Raw genomic sequence first — 19,592 nt, 5'->3', positions numbered from 1 at the left:
CCCCCAATTAAATATGGAACAGATAGGCGGGTTCGGGTGTTCTGCAGCCTGGCAAGGAATGAGTTCTCCTGACAGGTTATGGGAACAGGCAGGGGGACTGTAAAAAGTTACACAGGGACACAATAAAGTTACAGCGTGAGACAAACAGCGCTCGGCTCCTCTGCCCCGCGTCCCTCACAGGAGATTTTGGGTACAAACACCACGCCAGGACTCAGCACCTGCCCGCTGGTTTCTATCCAAAGAGCCCCGACCAGATGAAATCTGAGAAAGTTTTATAGACGGGGAAATCAAAGCGAAGGTGACAAATGCCGTCAGCAAGTCTCGGAGCACCGGGGGCGGCACTGGGAGGATTCCAGTGCTTGTACTGGAGGGACAACCTGGAAATCCCACCAGATGCTGGTGCGGGCAGTTTGATACCAGCAGCGACAGCACTCGGGTGTCTGACCCCACTTTTGGGGTGCCAGTCCCTGCTATTTGTCCCCCCAGCTCTGCAGGTCAGGCAGGGGCAGAGGACACCGCGCTGTCCCCTGTCCCCGCAGCGGGCGGGCACCAGCCGGGGAGGAAGAGGAGGAGGAGGAGGAGTCAGTGCCGCCGGTCCAGGCAGCGCTCCCAGCTCGGGCAGAGCAGGTGGAGGGGCCGCAGGACATGGAGGGGCTGAGCCAGCGCTGCCCGCTGCCCCCGGCTTCCCAGGGCTGCCCCCGGCCCGGCCGCGGCACCTTGGTGCTGGTAAGTGGGACTGGGATGGACAGGGGACTGGGATGGACACGGGACTGGGATGGACACGGGGCTGGGATGGACAGGGGGCTGGGATGGACAGGGGGCTGGGATGGGGATGTGGGGCACGGAACACTCCCTGGGAAGCACGACAGACACCGACTCACTCTAAGCAATCATGGAAATACCCGTCTGTACCTTTGTTAGCAAACCTCTCCCCAAAACCATCATGCGGGAGGGGTGGACTCCCTGCATCTGCTGCGAGAGAAGCAAATTTCCAAGTTTTTTTACAACGTTGGCACAACTTGTGTTTGGGTGGTGTTGTTCAGTTGGGTTTTTTTTTTTTAACAGAATCTCATCAAAACTCAGCAAAAAGTCATAGCGTGGTGATTTTAAACCTAAAGCTGTTTTTAGTTCGCCAAAGGCAAAAGAAGTGTTGCAGAAATCTGAGTCTCTCTGCACTAAAATGGCATTTTGCTGCTCAGTGCTTTTTAGTGAAGTGCTTAAAACCTCACAGGGGTGTTTTCAGTTTTGTTCACTTCAGTATTTTGGCAATCATGAGTTTAATTGGTTTATCAGGCAAGAAACCCGAGGTTTCACTCCTTCCCTTTTGCACCATCTCTTGGCAAATACAATTATTCGGGGGAAAAAAGGGGCGGTTATCTTCCTTTTCAGAAAAAAAAAGAGAGGAAAACACCAGAAAAAACAAGATAGTGTTCATGTTTGTACTAATATTCAATCCCAAATGATCCTGGGGATTTCCTCATCACATGCACGTACATCTTCCAAGAAGATTAATGATCACCAGGCTGAACAGGTTGGATGGTGGTTTTTTTTTTTTCCTGAGCAAGGAGCATGATTACATTTTAATCTGGAAAAATAGGTACACCAGCACATCTCTGTTTGGCTTGTAACTCGCTGAGGAGCTTTTGGGATTTGTTGTATAGTATTTGTTAAATGGCTTAGTGGGAAAAAAAGAGCACAGAAGGAGCTCTAAAAATTATGATGAGAAGTCTTGTGGTAACAAAGAATATTTCCTCAAATGGATTGGGAAAGAGGAGACAAGCAGTACAGCACATTGGTCATTTTCCAAATGAGAAAGAGTGGTGACAAGAGAGATTTTTAATTCAATTAAAAAAAAAAAAAAAAGAGAGAGATTTCTGCATTAGTGCTGCAATGGCAGGTTGTTCAGAGGACAAAGGAGGGTGGAAATAAGGGGGGGAAATGAATATTTTCTTAGTCTTCTAAGCATTTTTTAATCACTGTAGCTGAATCAGGGCCAGATGCTGTTTATGTCGAAAACAAAACAAAAGACAAAGGGAAGGAGCTGCAGCCCAGAACGGCACCATCCTTCAGCTGGTCCTCAGCACTCCAAATTAACCTCACCCTTCCCGCAGCATCCCTGCCGGGATAATGATATGTTTTTGGGAGGCTGTTTATGGCATGTGAGCACAAACAGCAGCGAAGGGGCTTGCCAGGAATAGCAGCTCCTGCACAGCAAACCCCACTTGTTGCTGCTGCTCTGCCAGGCCACGGGCAGAGCGTTGGTGTTTGTGCTGCCCTGCAGACCTGGGCTGTGTCCTTTAGGATTTCTGTGCCGCACAGGATCCAGTTTCACTGTGCTTTTAGTAGCAGATAATTAAGATGAAATGAATTTAAAACCTGCCTTGAAGTCAGGGTGTGAGGCTGGAGCGTGGTCTGGGTGGGCTGCACAGAGCTAAGGCAGAGGAGAATAATCTGACAGGGCAGGATTGAAATTCCCCAGGTCCTGGCACCAGGCTCCAGCCCGAATCTCTTTCCCAAGGACAATACACTGACAAACTGCTCTTCTCCTGCCCACATCCCCAGGGAGGCAGAGGGTCTTGTGCCCCCCATTTCCCAGAGGGATGGACGCACCTCACCCCTGGTGCACGGCTAAAGGACGGCTGCAGGTGTGCCCTGAGCAGGAGAGGTGTGCTGGGTGTGGGAGCTGTTCCCTTCTTGTTCTTTTTTGCAGTAGAAACCAAGACATTCCCTGTCTTAGCTCCTTATTCTTCTTCCGAAAACCAGTGCTGGCTGCTGTGGTCGGGTGGTGGGGTCTGTAACCCCCGTTAGTCTGGGGTGACCTCCCACAGCCAAGGCCTGGGCCCCCCTGGGCTGATACAGCTGCAAAACTGCCCCTCTCCTGCCCTGAGCACGAGATTGGTCCTACTGGAGGGGAATGAATCCCCCTAGCAGCAGGTTCTCATCTTAATTTGATTTAACTGGTCCCTGCAATGCTGAGGGAAGCCTGGAAACGTCCCTGCAGCCACGGACAATGTAAATGTTCAGTTTTACTGTGTTTCGCCTCCCATCGCCCGGCTGTTCTCTCCGAGGTGCTGACGCTGTTGGTGCTCATGTACCCCCTGCTCCGGGGCCTGGCTCTGCACCTGCACTCTGCTGTCACTGGCAGCTACATCCCAGGGACACATTCCATCGCCTTCGTCAACTGCCTCAACGAGCAGATCGCCAGGGACATCGCCAGGTACGGAGACGCTTCCCTTGCTTGTCTGCTTGCGGGGTTCCAAAGCTGGAGTGAAGCTGAATATTCCCTTGTCCCTCGAGGGGATCTGTATCCTGTGTACTTTGCATTTCTAGGGGGGTGAGGCCCTGGCACAGGGTGCCCAGAGAAGCTGTGGCTGGACAGGGCTTGGGGTAACCTGGGATAGTGGAAGGTGTCCCTGCTCGTGGAAGGGGGTGGCACTGGATGGGCTTTAAGGTCCCTCCAACCCAACCCATTCCATGATTCTGTGATACCCGAGCAATGCTCCTTTCCACAGACTCTGTATCACAACCCCCATACCAGAGCTGCCCTGTCCCAAGGAAAGCTGATATTTGCCTCTGAAGCCAATGCCATGGTAGCATCAAGCAACTCTCAATTTATTTCACTGCCTTGCATTTTCAAGACCCATTTTCAAGTTATGACCATGAATTTCTCAGCCCTCAGATGGATTAAGCTCCAACCTGATGTTCTCTGATCTGCCACAGTCCTTATTCCTCTCTAGAGCAACACAGACAACAAAATGCTCGGAGGGGATTTATAGAGAGGGACAATGCACAGTGCTCTGACATGAAAATAAAGGAAGTATGAAAGTGGTCCACAGCAAACGCTTGTGAGGTACCACCTGGTACCACTCTGCTCACCAGCAAACCTCAGGGAATGAGGGGGTTTTCCTCGATTTTTTCTTCTTCTCTTTTAATATATGAGATACTTTGCATGATATTTTGCATGCAGAGTTTTTTCACACGTCTGTCATTCCCTGACTCAATGGATGCTCTGTTGGAAGTACTGAACCCGTGTTGACTGGGGAAGTGTTTATGATGGACCGTGAAGTTTCCTGCAACGCCTCCTGCGCTGTTTTCCTGCTGCCCTGCTCCTGCCAAAACCTCTCCATCTCCAGCAAAGTGCTCCCAAACATGTTCAGGAACTGACAGGCTACTGAAAGGGAGTTTGTGTCACCTTAAATACTGCAACTGTATTAAGAAATTCAAATAGAATTATGTCTGCACTGCTCGATGTCTCCTAAAAAAAAGGGGCAACTGTACCTGGTGAAAAGAGCCTCAGTTCCTGAAAATGCTTCGTCTTAACAGCTTTGCAAATGCTTTCCACTCTTTGTTCCTGATCTTGCAGGGAAGGGAGAGGACATAAATCACTCCCCCTCACTGAGATATGTGTACTTTGGTTGTGGTTTTACTGGTGGAGTAATTATTCCTTTGTTCTGGAATTTGGAGCAATGAGCCCTGGTTGTAGGGGATGACACTGGGCTTCTATGCTGATTTTCCCCCACTCATTTTTCCTGTGCTGTCATGTTTATTCTTCCTTTGCACTGCCCAGTGGAGCACTCACTCGGATGCATCTGCAGGGAAATTTTTTGGTTTAAGGAAAAGGGGTTCAAGCTTTGAGAAAGCAGAAGAGCTGCAGGTAGAATTCAACATCTCAAGACCTTCTTGCCTGTCCCCTGTGCCTGCTGGGAGGAGCTGACCCCCTTGGCTGGGCGGTGTGGCCACTGCACCTCACCCACCTTACCCAGCCCCCTGTCAGCCCCCACCGCTGCCGTAGACTTGTGTTTATCATTTTCTTTGCTTTTCTGCTTATCAATATTTAATCTGTCTCACTTCAGGGCCTATTGTGAGGCACAGACAAAGAAACACACGATGAAGTGCCCAACCCAAAGCTATCATGTATTATGCAGACATTTTCCACAGATCACATTCAGCTTCTTGCAATGTTCCCTGTTCCCCTGGTGGCCTCTTGTTGCTGCTCAGCTTGCTGGCACGAAGTTCAGGATCTCAGTTAGGATCACATTTATTGGGACAGAGCACCCAAACCAAAAAGCTCCTGTGCTAAAATGCCTTGCAAGTTGCAGGCAGCAAAACCAAACTGATTTGTGCCATGTGTGACATGACAGTCACAGCAGGGGTGGCTCTGTTCATGTTGCTGCACTTTGTTGGTGTAAAGATTAACTCAAGATGCTCCACGAGCATTAAATGCCTGGAACTGCCTACACATGGTGAGAGCAAACAACCCTGAGCCTCCTGGGGTGCTTCTCCTCTCCAGCCGTGGTCCCCCCAAGCCAGTGCTAAAGAAACCGAAGGTGGAGTCACTGGTGCCCTGCCTGAAGGGACAGCTGCCACCTCCGTGAGAAGGGCCAGACACTGCTGTGGTCACAAAACACATCATTTTCCCCCTTTCTTCTAAAAATCCGCCCTGAGTTCGCTTCAGTGCTCTGTAATCGCTGCAGTATCACTTCTGCTGGCAGCCCCGAGCAGCTCTGCAATAACAAACCAGCCCACAACTAACGGAGGCAGCCGGAGGGAAGGAATTTATTTGGGCTTCAGATTTCGAGGACATTTTGGATTGAAAAACCTTGATGTTGTTAATCTAACCAGATGCACATTTAGGCTGCTCTGAGAGGAAGGGGCACAGTTTGACAGTGGCAGACAAACCCCTTCCCATCCATCCCAGCCCCAGTTCTTGCAGCCCCATGGTTCAGCCCTGCCCTGACCCCATGGCCAGAAGGGCACAGGGCTGGCACTGAGCAGGGTCCTTGCACCCTCCAGGCCAGGAGCAACACCTAAACTCCCTCCTCAGCACAGAGAGGGTCCCAGAGTCCTGCCAGGAGGGCCTGATCTGAAGTAGCTCCAGCCAAAGGTCACCTTTGCCTCTGTTTTCTCAGGGTAATAAGTAACCCAAAATTCCATGTCTCCAATGTCAAAGCTGCTGCTGGCAGTCCTGGGCAGCACGAGGGAATGTCCCCATGGCTGGGGGTGAGCACTGAGCTGGCCTGGCACTGATTCCCTTCCTGTCTCCCCCAGGGCCATCATGGATAAGAAACTGGCTGCCTACGTGAACATCCTGCCCAAGAGCTCAGCCTTGTAAGTTGAGCTGGATATTCCCCAACAGAGGAGGCAAACCTGGGCTCTGCAGGGAGGGAAGGAGGGGATGGACACAGCCTTCAGTTTCCAGAAGGCTGCTGTGTCTGTTTGTTGTTGCAGATGATGGGGACGATCCTCACCGTGCTCCGAGCTCGTTAAGGAGCACAGATGCTCTGACTGCCCATGGGGACCATTTATTTATTGGTTACTTGGCTACACAGACATCCACCAATTTAGGATTTATGGTCCTGAGGACATGGTGCCTGTTATCAGAAGCTCTAAAAAGAAGCCAAGATAGGGACCAGAAAAGGCCTTTACAAAATTAAGCAGCTTTTTCAGGCAGGAAGAACAGCATGTTTGACCTTGGAACAGGCCCAGCCCTGCTCTGCAGGTGTCCTCAGCTGTCCATGCAAAGGGACTGCACTTGTTAGAGGGGTTAAAGAGCAAAGCCCCAAAACAGCTTTTCCTCATAGAAACACCCTGGCAGAAGTGAGGAGCAGATCCCACTGCAGCCTTCCCTCAGGAGGGGATCCCCACAGTGCACCCCCTATCCCAGCTGAGGGCAAACCCAGTAATACCCTTCTTCCCCTTATCCATCATTTCCTACAAACCCAAAAGGCGGAGCAGAGCTGCTCCTGCACAGCCCTGGCAGCTCCAGCTGGATTCTGCTCCGTGCCCTGCTCAGGAGACACCGCGACGCCTCCGAGTCCTCCTCGCGCAGGAGCCCAGCAGGCAGATGAGATCAGGACGGGCTCCTGGCAGCAAAAATGTTTTGAAAGGTCATATCTGACTCATGAGAAGTGCAGCTCCTCTCCTGCAGGGAAGGAGAGGAAGAAAGCTCAGCCTCGCAGCCACAACCCCTGCAGGCACTGTCCCCTGGCCACAGCTCAGAGTGGGGCCACCACCACAGGACACCCCAATCCCAGCAAATTTGCCCTGCCAGTGCCCCTGGGCAAATTCTCTGGAGGAGGCTTTGGTCCATAAATCTGGGGTGCTCACTCATGTGCTCAGCAGTTTTGGGGCCAGCGATGCTTCTTGAGCCACTTTGTAAAGAAATGGCCACGTGCAAAGAGCACCAAGCAGGGAAAGTATCCCGAGGGCTGGCATGGCTGCAGCCAGAGCTGGACTTGCTGATGCTGCTTTTCTTTTAAATCCAGGTATTTCTGGAAAGGGGAGCTGGAAGAATCCACTGAAATACTGCTGGTAAGTGATCATTCCCTACATCACAGAAATCCCTGTTGCGAATGGTCCCAGCCAAAAGGGGCTGCAGGGAGGTTTGGGGAGGGTGGCACCAGCCTGCCTGAGGTTTGGGAACATCCCCCAGGGAAGAGCCCAGGAAGGGCTCCTGTCGCACCCCTGGCCATGCTGGGTGGGGGCAGTCAGGAACTGCAGCTCAGAATCCCTCCATCCCTTCACGACTCCCTTGGGGTTTGTGTTGGATTTTTTACTCTCCACAGTTGGTGAAGACAAGGACGTCCAAAATAGGGGAATTGTCCAACTACGTCAGGTGAGGCTCTGGCTCTGCAGGAGCACTGGGTGTCCTGTCCAAGGTAGGCTTCACCTCCTGCTCCAGCTTTGGGAGTTCCTTGAGCCCCTTCCCACCCAGGGGGGTTAAGTGCTCCTGCTGTATCTTATGAGCCAGAAAAACCCAGAGACGGCATCAGCAAAAAGTAAAAAGTGGCAGAAATATCAACTGGGTTTCACCCAGCCCCTCCATGCTGGATTCGAGGAGAGATTCTCCCTCTCCTCACACAGGTTATTCCCTGACAGCCTCCTGACAGGATTTCCTGCATTTCCCGAGGGGGGAGCACACTCAGCTTTGGGCCAGGCCCCCGGCAGTCTGTGGTAAACCCCAAACTCAAAGCAGAATTCCCACGTGGCAAAAAGAAGCTGCGGGTGCTTTGAAGTGCGGAGAGGGCGCGGGGCAGGGCTGGGGCGCGGCTGGGAGCGCGGAGCGCGGCTGGCGCTGACTCTGCTCCTCCGCGCCTGGTTCCACTTTAGATCCATCCATCCCTTTGAAACCCCCGAAATCATCAGCCTGCCTATTGACCAAGGAAACCCTCTGTACCTCAAATGGATAGAGGAGAACGTGCCACGGGACTGAGAAGTGCGAAGTGCACCTCACTTCTGGGGAGATCGGGATCCTGCTGAGCCATGTGGGAGGCGGCTTTTATCTTCGAGGATTCGCGGTAACACAGGAGCTTGGGAAACATCCCCTCCTCGGCCTGCCCGGGGAGCGCTGAGCAGCCCGGAGCCGGTGCAAGCTGAGCTGGGGAAGGGCCGCCCGCACCAAAGGCTGTGGATGAGGATACGCGGAGATGTTCCTGTCAGGACACTCGGGGGCTGCCTCAGGCTGCCAGCAGCGAATTCCAGCTGGGATCCGTGGCCTGGCAGCCCCTGCAGTGCCATGTGTCCCCACAGCCAGCCCCTGAACCCTGCCTGGCCCCCTGCTCCCCCGCAGCGGCGGTCCCGGCATCCTTCCCCAGCCCGGAGGCTGCAGGATGTGGCCGGGCACCCCGCGCCGTGCGGCTCCCGCCCTCCCCTGCCGGCAGCCAGCGTGCTGCTGGAGTCTGACACAATCCAAGGAAGCGGCAAACTCCAGCAGATGCCGCGAGGATTTAGCAGGAGCCGCGAGCAGCACACACAGACTCGGCCCTGCCACGGAGAGCTGGGGTGGGCTGGGCGACATCCACGGCCACTTCAGGGAAGCCAGGTGCCAGCAGGACCACGGCACTGCCCTGGCCCTGCATCCCTACCCCCACCTGAACAGGGGCTTTCTGCCTAGGCCACACTGAGCCTTGTAGAAAGATCCTTATGTTAATGGTTCACGGGATATAACTTAATGGAACATTTTCGAGTTATTTATGGGATGGGGAAGGGAATAAACAGGAGCGTTTCTTAGCTGGGCAGGCTCTCGTGGTCGCAGCTGTGCAAGAGGAAGGGCCTGTCCTGGGCTTGCAGGACACACCTCACCTGGAATGGAACACAACCCAGCAGTACCAGCTGCCCCATGGTGGGCACTGGGCATCCCAACTCAATAATCCTCACACTTCAAAAAAACAGTGATGTTGAAAAAAACCCTCACTTTTTAATTGTACATCAGACGTATTAATTACAACTTGGGTATAATGAGAGTTGCTTACAAGCAGCAACCTGAATTCAGAAATCAGAAGGTGCACAGAGTTGTTATAATCTCTATTACAGCGAATGCAAAATATACTCTGCAACAAAAATACTTTTAAAGGCTCCACATTCAATTCTCTGCGAGAAGCCAGGAGAGGAGGAGAACAGAGAGGGAGTGGAGAGGAGCCAGGGCCACATCCTGTGGGTGCCCCCACAAGTGTAATGTCCAGTGGCACATCCCACAGGCATGACCCTGCTCAGCCCTGGCACAGCTCTTGGCAGCCCCTTGGAATCACGCGGGCTCCATAGGCACTCAAGAAAGGAAAATATTTTAAGTGATCCTTTGAGGACAAAGCTAAGGCAGGACAGGGAGTTTTCCAGCTGCTGGACCCCTCCCTGCCAGGGATGGGGGGGTCTGGCAGCACCTCTCCCAGAAGGACAGGGACACTCCACTCTGAGCAGAGATCCCATGAGCACAGGTAGGACAGGACAGGGTCTGCTGCTGGACAGGACCCCACAACCCAGCAGGGCTCACCCTCCATCCCATGGGACAGTCGTGGTGGGATGGGGGAGAGACGAGGAGGACACCATTAAAAATATCTCTCTCTCTCTTAAGAAAAAAATCTAACACATCTATCTGATATTAGAATCTTTTTTAAAAAGCCGACTGCTCTGCTCCTGCCCAAGCTGGCAGTATTGCTTTGTTAAAGAAGGGGCTGCTCCTTCTCCCCTGCAGACAAATCAAGCCCACTGCTCACAAACATCACCACTACGAGAGAGGCACAGCCACGAGGCCCCAGGGATGGCCACAGGGATGGTCACAGGGACCCTGGTACAGCCCCCTCCCCCTGCCCCCGCTGTCCTCTTCAGCCTTTTTTTTGGTTTGTCTGCTGGTTTGGCACATTTGGGATGAAGATTTCCTGTAGGAACAAAGGCCTTGGGCTCCAGTCTGTGAAGTGCCCATGGTGGTTTTAAGGCAAAGGCGGATTTTTTGGACGATCTCTTCCAAGATCATGATTGTCAGAACAGGGAAATGAAGCTGGTGCAGCATCACACACAGTCCAGGTTATGGGGTGAGAGCACATCTGCCCCGTGGCTGCAACAGCCACACATGGGCTGGCTTTGGGGCATTTTCCTCTCATGTTAAACAAACCACATTCCTTTAATGAATGGATTCAGGACAAAGTGGAAAACCCCAAGAGCTGTTCCCAGTTTCCCATGAGCACGGGGATGAGCTGTGAAAGCCCAGGGATGAGGAGGGGTTCGTGCTTTGGCAGCAGGACCCCCTTGAGGCTGCTCAGTCAGGCTGGGACACCGGGATAAGCCAGGCTATGCCAGGCACAGGCCGAGGTCCGTCTGTGTGAGCAGGGTGTGGGGTGTCCCCCAAACAGCTGCTGCAGCTGTGGGACCCTTCTGGAGGGCCGGACCCCCTCCCTGCTCTGGCCACCACCGGGATGGTGCCTCGGGCTCGGCCAAAGGCTCCAGGGGGAGAGCACGGCTGGGCCCTGCTCTGCATAAACACAGCCAAGAAACTAAAAATTGTTAACATTAAAAAAAACAGAGTGTCAGGGCTTCAGGTTTCATTCCCGGTCAGCGCTGCTGGCCTGGGCGCTGCCTCCACCCGCCAAAATTCCCGGGGGGCGGGACCAGCACCTCTCCTGTGCCTCACGGGCTTCCCCAGCACCTCGATCTCCTCTGCTTTGGCTCCGGGAAAGGTTTCGGGGCTGGCGGGGCTCAGTAGGGAGTGGTGCCTTCCCACTCCACCAGGTACTGCACCTTCCCCTCGAGCGTCACCCGCCGGGCCAGCACCTGGTACTTCTCCCCGCACACCAGCCGGCCCGCGGCCCCGAAGTAGCTGCTGATGGAGGACTTGAGGTGAGACAGCGAGGAGTCGTCCTCGCTGATGCTCTCGAAGGTGTGGCTGTCGATGCCGTCGTCGGGGCGGTCGGGGCCGGCCGCTGCCTCGCTGCCCTCGGGGGTGGCCGCGGCCGGGCGCCCGCCCGGCTCCCCTCCTCTCCTCTTGGCCCCCGAGGCGTAGGCTGGCACCGCCAGTTTGCGCTTGCGGCTGCCCACGGTCCTGCGGCTGCCGGGGAGAGCACAGGGCAGGAGTGAGGGCGGCACCCAAAAGGTGCCACCCCCCCGTACTGGCTTCTGAAATTTGGGGGAGCCCAGCAAGGACCGACGGCTCTGATCCTGCACAGCCAGCAAGTGCCACTTTGGGCCCCCCAGCCCGTTTGAGACACAGGGAGGAAAAGCTCCCCAGTGTGGGACATGAAGGGGGGAGACACAGGACCTCGCCCCCTGGCCATGCCACCAGGACCCCTCTGGAAGGGGGCTAGGGGCACAGTCCTCACCTGGACTCGTAGGAGAGGCTTGTGCTGGCCGAGCCTGAGGTGCTGGTGGCGTCTGTAGAGTCCACGTCCGACAGGAAAGTCTGTCCTGAGCTGGCACTGTGGACAGGATAGGGTGGGATGGGATAGGCTGGGATGCAGCATCGGCCCCAGCCTGGCGCAAGCAGCACCCCAGGCCCCCCACACCCCTGGTCCGGCTGCACGGACCTTTTCAGGCTCTGGATCTCATCCAGCGTGAAGTCGAAGATGCTGGCCAGGTGGTGGTTGGTGCTCCAGGCTGAGGTGAAGTCACTCTGTGCCACAAAAAGAAGCTCACTCCTCACTGCCTGGCACAGGCGTGCTGCCCACACCCCACCCCTGGCACCCTCTGCCCGGGGCCACCGCGCTCCTTCCCATGGCCCCGCTGCCCTGGGAAGTGGGCTCGGCGTGGGACATTTCCCAGGTGAGGGACAGGAGCTCTCCCTGCCCGTACGAGTGGGGAAAACTTGCGGGGAGCCGCAGGGCTGGGCAGTCCCACACAGCTGCCAAATCCCGGGCTGGCTGCACAGGGGAGGGGGCGAAGGACTCACGCTGGGAATGGCATCCTCCAGCAGGAACTTGGCCCTCTTGCGCCGCGCTCGCCGCTTCTGCTGCTGGAGCTGCCGCGGCAGGAGGCTGCAAACAGGGCGTGAGGGGGGCGCGGGCACGGGGGGGGCTACTGCGGGCATGTCCGGGGCAACGGGGCCACTTACCTGTCCTTATGGGCATATTTGCTTTTCCCTCTCTTCTTCAGCTCGCAGGAGCTGCTCTCGCCCTCGCCGGGGGCTTTCTCCGGCAGCACCTTGCTGGGGGGGTTCGGGGGGACGCGGATCCGCAGGCGGAAGATGCATTTCTTCTTTTTTATCTCCTTCCCACACAGAAACCTGGGCGGCAGAGGGGAGGGAACAGCCCTCAGCCGGGCTGGCACGGGAGCACCCTGCATCCCGCCCTGTCCCCATCCCTCGCCCGGGCCTCACCTGCTTTTGTAGCTGTTGAGAGCGTTGAGGAGGTGGGGGCCGCGCTCCGAGATGGGGGTGCCCGTGAGCTGCGGGACAGGGGGGCAGGCAGGGCTCAGTGCCCGCTGTGGTTATGCAAAATCCAAACAGACGGGGGAACCCGAACTCCGGCTTTCAGCTCCTGCCCAGGGTCGGGGAGGGAGGGAGGGAGCCAAGGCCCGGCCAGAGCCACCCGGGTCTGGCACTGCCGCCCTCGGGGAGCCGCCCCGTCCTGCCCCGGGACAGGTTTCCAACACGCTTCTCTCAGCTCCAGCTCCCGCTGGGGAAGGTGTAAGGTCTGACACTCCCACAACGGAAATCCCAGCACAGAGGAAAGGGATTAAGCTGCTCTGGAGCGGGAGCTGCCATGTCGAGTGCTGCACGAGCTGGGGTGACATTTCTCACTCCCATGGCTGCTCTCCAGCACAAGCCCGGGGTGTGTTTGTACCTTCCCGAGCTGCAGCGGGTCCCAGTGGTGGTTCACGAAGGCCAAGATCTCCTCGAAGTCAAAGTACTTCTTCTTGCTCTGCACACCCAGGTTGTAGAGGGCGAGATGGACGATGTCCACCCTGCAGCAAAGAGGAGCACAGGGTCAGCAGCCCTGGCAGGGTGGTGCCACCGTCATGCCCTGCTCTGTCAGTGCCACTCCAGCTCCCAGGTCCTCCCAAAACCCACCACTGGAACCTTCCCACACTTCACAGGGGAAGCAGTCCAGCCCAGAGGTGTATCCTGGGGGATGCCCCAGCCAGGACAGCATCCCTCGAGCTCTGGGGAGAGGTGAGACACTGCCTGCAGCTGGGGGAACACCCGAACACACAATCCTAGAATGGTTTGTGTTGGAAGGGGCCTTAAGATCGTCCAGTCCCACCCCCTGCCATGGGCAGGAACACCTTCCACTAGACCAGGTTGGTCAGAGCCCCATCCAGCCTGGTCTTGAACACTTCCAGGGATCAGCCAGCCCGGTGTCCCAGAGCCACCCGGGCACATTCCAAAGGAGCAGAGCCCATTTCTCACCATCTCAAGGGCAGGCGCTTGATGTATTCGGGTCCCTGGTTGCACACGGAGCAGAAGAACACATAGAACCTGGAAAACATTAGGGAGGGAAAATGCCGGGAGTGAGGATGACTCCTACAGCCATGCAGGGCCCAGGGATGGGTCAGGTGGGACTGTGCTCCAGGGACCAACTGTGGCAGCAAGGCCAGGAGCAGCTGGGCTCTGGGGGACAGGGCCACCTGATCCATGTCGGTGCCAGATGGATCAGGGAGACACAACTGGGATGTGTCCATGAGTCCCCCCTGGGAAGCCACCTCAGCAAAGCCCAGAAGGGACATACCGGTCTCCGAACATCATGGGGTCGCTGAGGCACTGGGTACAGGCTTCGTGGAACCACTGCCGGCAGCGGTAGCACTGCAGCATCTTCAGGTACCACCTGGGCAGGGACAGGGGGAAGGTGACACTGAGGGCAGCGTGTGATAGCCACTGCCCCAGTCCCCTCCTAGGCACAGACGCCCCCCAGCCAGGGAGAGAAAGCTGTCCCTAACTTGTATTTCTGGTGCAAACGCTGCCTCCAGGAGCGAGCAGAGATCCGGATGGCAGGGGCAGTGTGGAGAGCAAAGCCACTGGCCCCGGGGCAGTGCCCTGCAAGCCTGGGATCAAGCATCCCCACCCTGATCCCATCTTCCTTTCCCCCACAAAACTAATCCTGACACACAGGCAGGGCCTTACTCTCCGGGGCCCCCGCAGTAGCAGTAGCATTGCTGCTGGTTGGTGCGGTGTGGGGAGTCCCACTCCAGCAGCTCGGGGTTGTAGGACAGCACCATCTTCACGGCTTGCAGCGTCCTGGCAATGGCTCCTTTCTTCAGGGCACCCCCCTTCTGTGGGAGAGACAGGCACGGGGTCAGCAGAGCCACCCGGGGGCCACGTCCTGCCCCGCTGTGCCAGGGCCGGGCAGCGCACGGAGCCAGGAACGCGGGGCAGCCCCACTCACCCGCACGGCCAGGGCAAATATGCAGCGGCGGCAGAACCACGGCGTCCCCAGCGGGCCCTCGCCGCCGCTCGCCACCGGGATGTGGCACTGCTGGTGATAACCTGCGGGAGGGCTCGGTATCAGCACCGCGGGGCCGGCCCCGCCCTCGCCCGGGGTGGGACACGGCAGAGCCCGGGGTGGGACAGCCACACTCACCCAGCCCGCACTTCCCGCAGATGAGGATTTCGTTCCTGGGGCCCGACGTCTTCCCCAGGCAGATGCTGCACTTGGGCTCCTCCCCCGGCACACCGGCTGTGGGACGGGGGCGACAGAGGTGGCACAGCCACGTCCCCGTGCTGCTGGGAAGGGTCCCACAGCACGGCATGGGAAAGGGAGGCTGGCGCATCACTCACCATGCTGGATGTCCTTCCAGAGGACCCAGTACTTGGAGTTATCCTCGAACGTGACGAGGCAGCTCTGCTTGGAGCCGCTCACCTGCCAGGAGAGAGCGGGAAGAGCGGCTGTGTGTCAGCTCCCATTCCCAGCACTTCCCTGTTTTCCTTGGTGAGTGATCCTGTCCCTCGGGGCTGCGGGAAGTCAGGTTTCGGGCGTGACACCCCGGGGCAGGATGATGACCCAAAATGCCCAGCTGGCCAAAGACACATTGCAGCCCAGGCCAGCAGCCCCTGCGCCACGAATTGAGCCAGGGAATGGCACCGGCTCCACTGGCACTGGCACCTCTTCGGGTGCTCCCGTTCCCCTGGGGGTGTCCACGTTACCCTCTTGATCTTGCCGAGGTAGTAGAGCCCGTCTGTCCAGCGGCACAGCACGTACTGCCCCTCGGTCAGCCTGACCATCAGCTCCCGGCAGCCGCTGCCCCTCCGCGCCGAGCCCGCGGCCGCTGCCTGCTGGACACGGCCGGCGGCCGCGTACACATCCCGGATCAGGGGGTTCAGCTTGGTGGTCTCCATCAGCACAGCCTGGAGGGGACACACACGCTGTCACCTGCCCTCTCGACACGGCACAACATCAGCCGAGCACAGCATCCCTGAGGGTTTTGCCTGGGAGGACCGAGGCTGGAGGTGGTTCAGCCCCACCAGCAGGGGCTCAGCACACTGCAAAACAAGTGCCGATGGGACGGTTCCTTTCCACGAAATCCAGGGAGCAGCCAAAATCTTTGCTACCGGTGAACAAGAGGAAATTAACCCCCGACAGGCTCCCACAGCACTGGGACACGCCACAGGTCCGCGTGGTTCAGTTTTGGGAGGGGGCACGTAAGGAATAAAAGCTTTACATTTACTGTGATTTTTACATCACAATTTCCGCGCAGTTTTGTGGGCTCCCAAACCACCGGGGCTGCTGCAGGAGTAGGGATGTGCCAGCACCACCCACAGCGAGCGAACCCAGACGGCCAAATGTCACCGCCACGAGGTTCGGGGTGCAGGAGGCAAAGAAACCATCCCCAGAAGAGCTGCGATCCCAAAGGACACCACAGAAACGACTTGAAAGGGACTTTTCTCCCCTTGGCGCTCCCGTCACGGCCACACATGTGGCCTCATGGCAACACGCGTGTCCCGGCGCCGCGGATCGCGACACGAGTCCCCTCTGCCCGGCCCCTGCCGCCCATGAGGACTCTCCCGCTCCCCGAGAGCCCCGGGATGGGCAGAGCGATCACACTCACGGCAAAGCCCGACGCTCACGAGCCGCGACACGTCCCGGCAGCGGCACTCGCCGGGTCCCCGCGTGGGAGCGCGTCCGAGCCCGGCGGCAGCTCCGCTCCGCGCCCCCCGGGCTCCCGCAGACCCCCGCGCTTCCCTCCGCTCCCCCGCGGGGCCCCCGCCGCTCCCCTCCCGGCGGCTCCCGCCGCTCTCCCCCGGGCCCCGCGGACACGTGTGGGAGCGCCCACGCCGCTCCCGTGCGGGGCAGCGGGACCGCTCGGCGGCGGGAGCGCCCGGCCGGGTCCCCCCGCGCCCCGGCGGCACCTGCCGGGGGTGGCCGCGGGCAGCCCCGAGCGGCGGCCGCGGCCCCGCCGCCATTGGCTCATTCAAAGGCGGCCGCGGCGCCGTCTGTCCGCCCGCCCGCCCGTCCGCCCGCCCGTCCCGCCCGGTGCCCGTGCGCGGTGCCGGGGCCGCCCTTACCGCGGTGCGCCCGGCGCGCTCAGCGGGCGCTCGGGGCGCGGGGCCGGGAGGCTGCGGGGCGCGGCGGGGGCCGGGCGCGGGGCGCCATCTTCCCGCGCTTCCCCCGCGCTCCCGCCGGCATTGACGTCCCGGTTATGCAATTAGCGGGGCCGCCCCCGCCGCCTCCCACGGGTCCGGTCCCACCGCAGCGCAGCGCATCCCCGCGGCACCCACCGGCACCGCACGGGCCGGACCGGCACGGCACCCAGCGGCACCGACCGGCACCGGCATGGCACGGACCGGCGCGGACCGAACCGGACCGGACTGGCACCGACCCACTGGCATGGCACGAACCGGCACCGACCCGCCGGCACCGACTGACCGGCATGGACTGGCATCCATAGGCACCTACCGGACCGGACCGGCAGGGCACATCCCAGCTCTGCACGGCACGGCTCGGCTTGGCCCTGGCCGGTGCCCCGGAGGGCGCAGGCGGCATCCCCGGGGCCAGGACGGGGAACCCAGGGTCGGCCACGCACCCACCGCCCGTGGAGAGGCACCGTCACCCTCTGCCACACGCGGGACCTCCCCGCCTGTCCCCCTCCGAGCCCTGGCTGCAGCCAGGAAAGGGCTTCCCCCGGTCCCCCGGGATGGGGGCGGGCAGGGGGTGGGATGCGGGAGGGGTGGGATGCGGGCAGTGCCTGCGCAGCATTGTCCCGAGAGGGAACGACCTGTGCTCGCCGGGATTCCTGGAAGCGGGAGCAGCCTTTCAGCCTTTCTCTGAATCTCACAGAGAAAATCAATCACTGTAAAAATGCTTCGGTCGGTGCCAAGAAGAAATCTGTAGGATTTGCTGTTTGTTGGAAAGCGATCCTGAAAAAGCAATGTTTTCCAGGCTGCTCGGGCCATAGGAGAGCTGATTCCCGGGGCGAGGTCCGGGCCAAGCGCGAGCAGAGCCCGTACGGCTTTTCCTGTCCGTGATGGATGAGCTCCTGCAGCTCCAGGAGCTGGGGCCCAGAGCACACGTGCAACAAAGCTTGAACTGCAAGCGAGCAGCTCCCGGGCGCCGGGGGTGAGCGGCACGGCACGGGCTGAGCCTGCCTTCAGCGTAGGAATCATTTATTTAACCAAACTTCCCCATAAAACATCGGTGTCCGAGTGCTCCCTGTGATGCTGCACCTGCGGAGGGCCCGGGAAAGGCGATTCCCTGAGCGATGGGTCCGGCACGGCTGCGCTGCTGCTCCCGGTGCAGGGCTGCGTGAGGAGAGCCACGCTGTGCCGTGTGTGCCGTGTGTGCCAAGTGTGCCATGTGTGCCATGTGTGCCATGTGTGCCATGTGTGCCATGCCGTTGCACGCTGTGCCACGCCATGCCGTGCCACATCCCTACCCAGCCCTGGGCCCCAGCTCCCCGTGAGTCACACCGGGATACGTGTGAGTCACCTCAGGACTAAAATAACCCCGCAGCACAGCCCTCGGAGAAGCCCCGCTCCTCGCTCCGTGCGTTGGGGCTGCTGGGTTTGCCCGGAATCCCACGGATTGCTGCGCTCCCGGGACAGCGTTCGTGTCCCAGCCCGTCCCCGTGGGGCCCGGGGGAGCACCACCCTCCTGCCCGGCGCCCGTGGCTGATGTTTGCGTGTTGGTTGCTCGCCGCAGGAATGCGGATGATGTGACACGGAAATCAAACGCTGGATCGAATTCACCGGGGGTGTAGGCAGGGAGAACCTGGCTGAAACCCCTCCACACGGAGAGGGCACCCCAAACCTGCCAGCTGCCAATGGAAAGAGCACGGGAACCTTGTGCTGGGACTAAAGTCCCAAACAAAAATGAAAAAACATCCCAGAATTTGAGATGTATCCTCTATTTTCTAACCAGAATGAAGCAACATCATCACATTTAACTCTGGTTTCTTTGCAGGTGCTCCTGCTGCAGCATCCAGCAATCCTGGCCTCAGTTTCCACTGCAGAGAGCTACTGGGTGCTGCCCTTCTCCTCCCCTTCCTCCTCATTTTCCTTTCTCCTTCTCTTTTTCCTTCTCTTCCTCCTCCTCTTTCTCTGCACACCCACTTGGCTTTTCCCACACACCCTGGCGGGGTGGGGGAGCCACTGGATATCCCATTTCTTTGGCACTGTGGGATCGTGGCCCCTGGCAGGTGCTGGAGCAGGGCTGTGACAGCGCCTGGAGCAGCTGGACACTGGTTTTGCATCCAAGGCTGACCTGCTCTCCGTGCTGGAATAGGGCAGGAATGTCCGGTCATTAAAAGCAGATTATTCTGTAAGCAAGGGAACAGGAATGAACGAGAGCCCCAAAACTGGTGCAAAGCTGAGGGCAGCAATCCTACACTCTCCTCGGCCAGGGAGTGGAGCCAGCACAGGCTTCAGGGCAGGACTCCCGGCTCCTTCCCCGCTATGGAAATCCCAAACAAAACCAGCTTTTGCAGAAGGATTTGAATGAAGCCCCATATGGTTAACGACTCCAAAACTCCCTTTTTTCCCTCAAAACCTTTTAATTGCTCCCCCATACCCTGCACTTGCCGAGTGGGGAGGTGCTTTCCTGCTTGCACGAGGATGGAGCACCCGGGGAATCATGGCCCAGGCTGGATCAGAGCCTGTGGAGTGTGCAGGGAGAGCAGCTCCCAGCGCTGCCTCTCTGCTTTGAAAACTGCCCAGAAATCGTTGCAGCCTCTTTTCACTGTGTTTTTCTTTCTTTGAAAACAGGAGTGGGAGGAGGGGTTGGATGTTGGCGTGTAGCCTTGGAGACCGAAGCCGAGGAATATTGAATGGAAACCCAAACACGGGGCTGCCTGTGAGCTCCAGGCCTGGCGAGGAGATCGGATCTGCAGGGACGGCTCTCGCTGGCTCCGGAGCCTCCCACGGCTCCCAGCACGGCTCCCAAGTGCCACTTCCAGCTGCAGGA

General features: G+C 58.3%; 2 protein-coding genes across 5 annotated transcripts; one reads left to right on the top strand and one right to left on the bottom strand.

Moving 5' to 3' along the window:
• Nucleotides 1-393: 393 nt before the first annotated feature.
• On the top strand, nt 394-9,011 carry CUTA (cutA divalent cation tolerance homolog). 2 transcript variants are annotated; one of them, XM_032130765.1, is made up of 6 exons: nt 459-726; nt 3,069-3,217; nt 6,049-6,108; nt 7,266-7,311; nt 7,566-7,615; nt 8,110-9,011. In XM_032130765.1, exons 1-6 carry the CDS (start codon nt 646-648, stop codon nt 8,210-8,212), a joined length of 489 nt encoding a protein of 162 aa, XP_031986656.1. In that variant the 5' UTR covers nt 459-645; the 3' UTR covers nt 8,213-9,011. The 2 variants fall into 2 exon arrangements, with proteins under 2 accessions (XP_031986657.1, XP_031986656.1); XM_032130766.1 differs by lacking the exon at nt 6,049-6,108 and having other exon boundaries at nt 394-726.
• Nucleotides 9,012-9,171: 160 nt separating this feature from the next.
• PHF19 (PHD finger protein 19) lies at nt 9,172-17,269 on the bottom strand. 3 transcript variants are annotated; one of them, XM_032130761.1, is made up of 15 exons: nt 17,091-17,269; nt 15,341-15,541; nt 14,975-15,056; nt 14,778-14,873; nt 14,583-14,683; nt 14,321-14,469; nt 13,929-14,024; nt 13,610-13,678; nt 13,044-13,164; nt 12,578-12,645; nt 12,314-12,484; nt 12,152-12,236; nt 11,790-11,875; nt 11,586-11,681; nt 9,172-11,314 (listed from the first exon to the last, which is right to left on the bottom strand). In XM_032130761.1, the coding sequence occupies exons 1-15, from the start codon at nt 17,175-17,177 to the stop codon at nt 10,966-10,968; spliced, it is 1,857 nt and encodes a 618-aa protein (XP_031986652.1). In that variant the 5' UTR covers nt 17,178-17,269; the 3' UTR covers nt 9,172-10,965. The 3 variants fall into 3 exon arrangements, with proteins under 3 accessions (XP_031986652.1, XP_031986654.1, XP_031986653.1); XM_032130763.1 differs by lacking the exon at nt 17,091-17,269 and adding an exon at nt 16,700-16,801; XM_032130762.1 differs by lacking the exon at nt 17,091-17,269 and adding an exon at nt 16,243-16,330.
• Between the last annotated feature and the right edge of the window lie 2,323 nt (nt 17,270-19,592).

Source organism: Corvus moneduloides, chromosome 21, assembly GCF_009650955.1.
Source record: "Corvus moneduloides isolate bCorMon1 chromosome 21, bCorMon1.pri, whole genome shotgun sequence".
In the NCBI taxonomy this organism is placed as follows: Eukaryota; Metazoa; Chordata; class Aves; order Passeriformes; family Corvidae; genus Corvus; species Corvus moneduloides.
Note: the sequence above shows the minus strand (reverse complement) of the source record. Positions and strands in the feature narration are given on the sequence as shown.

Coding starts and splice junctions, on each gene's coding strand:
- PHF19 (XM_032130761.1), bottom strand. CDS start 17,177: ATGCCGCCTGCGCCCTCCGGGGCACCGGCCAGGGCCAAGCCGAGCCGT. Junction 12,646..13,043: donor ACCCGCTGCAGCTCGGGAAG/GTACAAACACAC, acceptor CCTGTCCCGCAG/CTCACGGGCACCCCCATCTC. Junction 11,315..11,585: donor AGCCTCTCCTACGAGTCCAG/GTGAGGACTGTG, acceptor TCTCCCCGGCAG/CCGCAGGACCGTGGGCAGCC.
- CUTA (XM_032130765.1), top strand. CDS start 646: ATGGAGGGGCTGAGCCAGCGCTGCCCGCTGCCCCCGGCTTCCCAGGGC. Junction 3,218..6,048: donor ATCGCCAGGGACATCGCCAG/GTACGGAGACGC, acceptor TGTCTCCCCCAG/GGCCATCATGGATAAGAAAC. Junction 7,312..7,565: donor AATCCACTGAAATACTGCTG/GTAAGTGATCAT, acceptor TACTCTCCACAG/TTGGTGAAGACAAGGACGTC.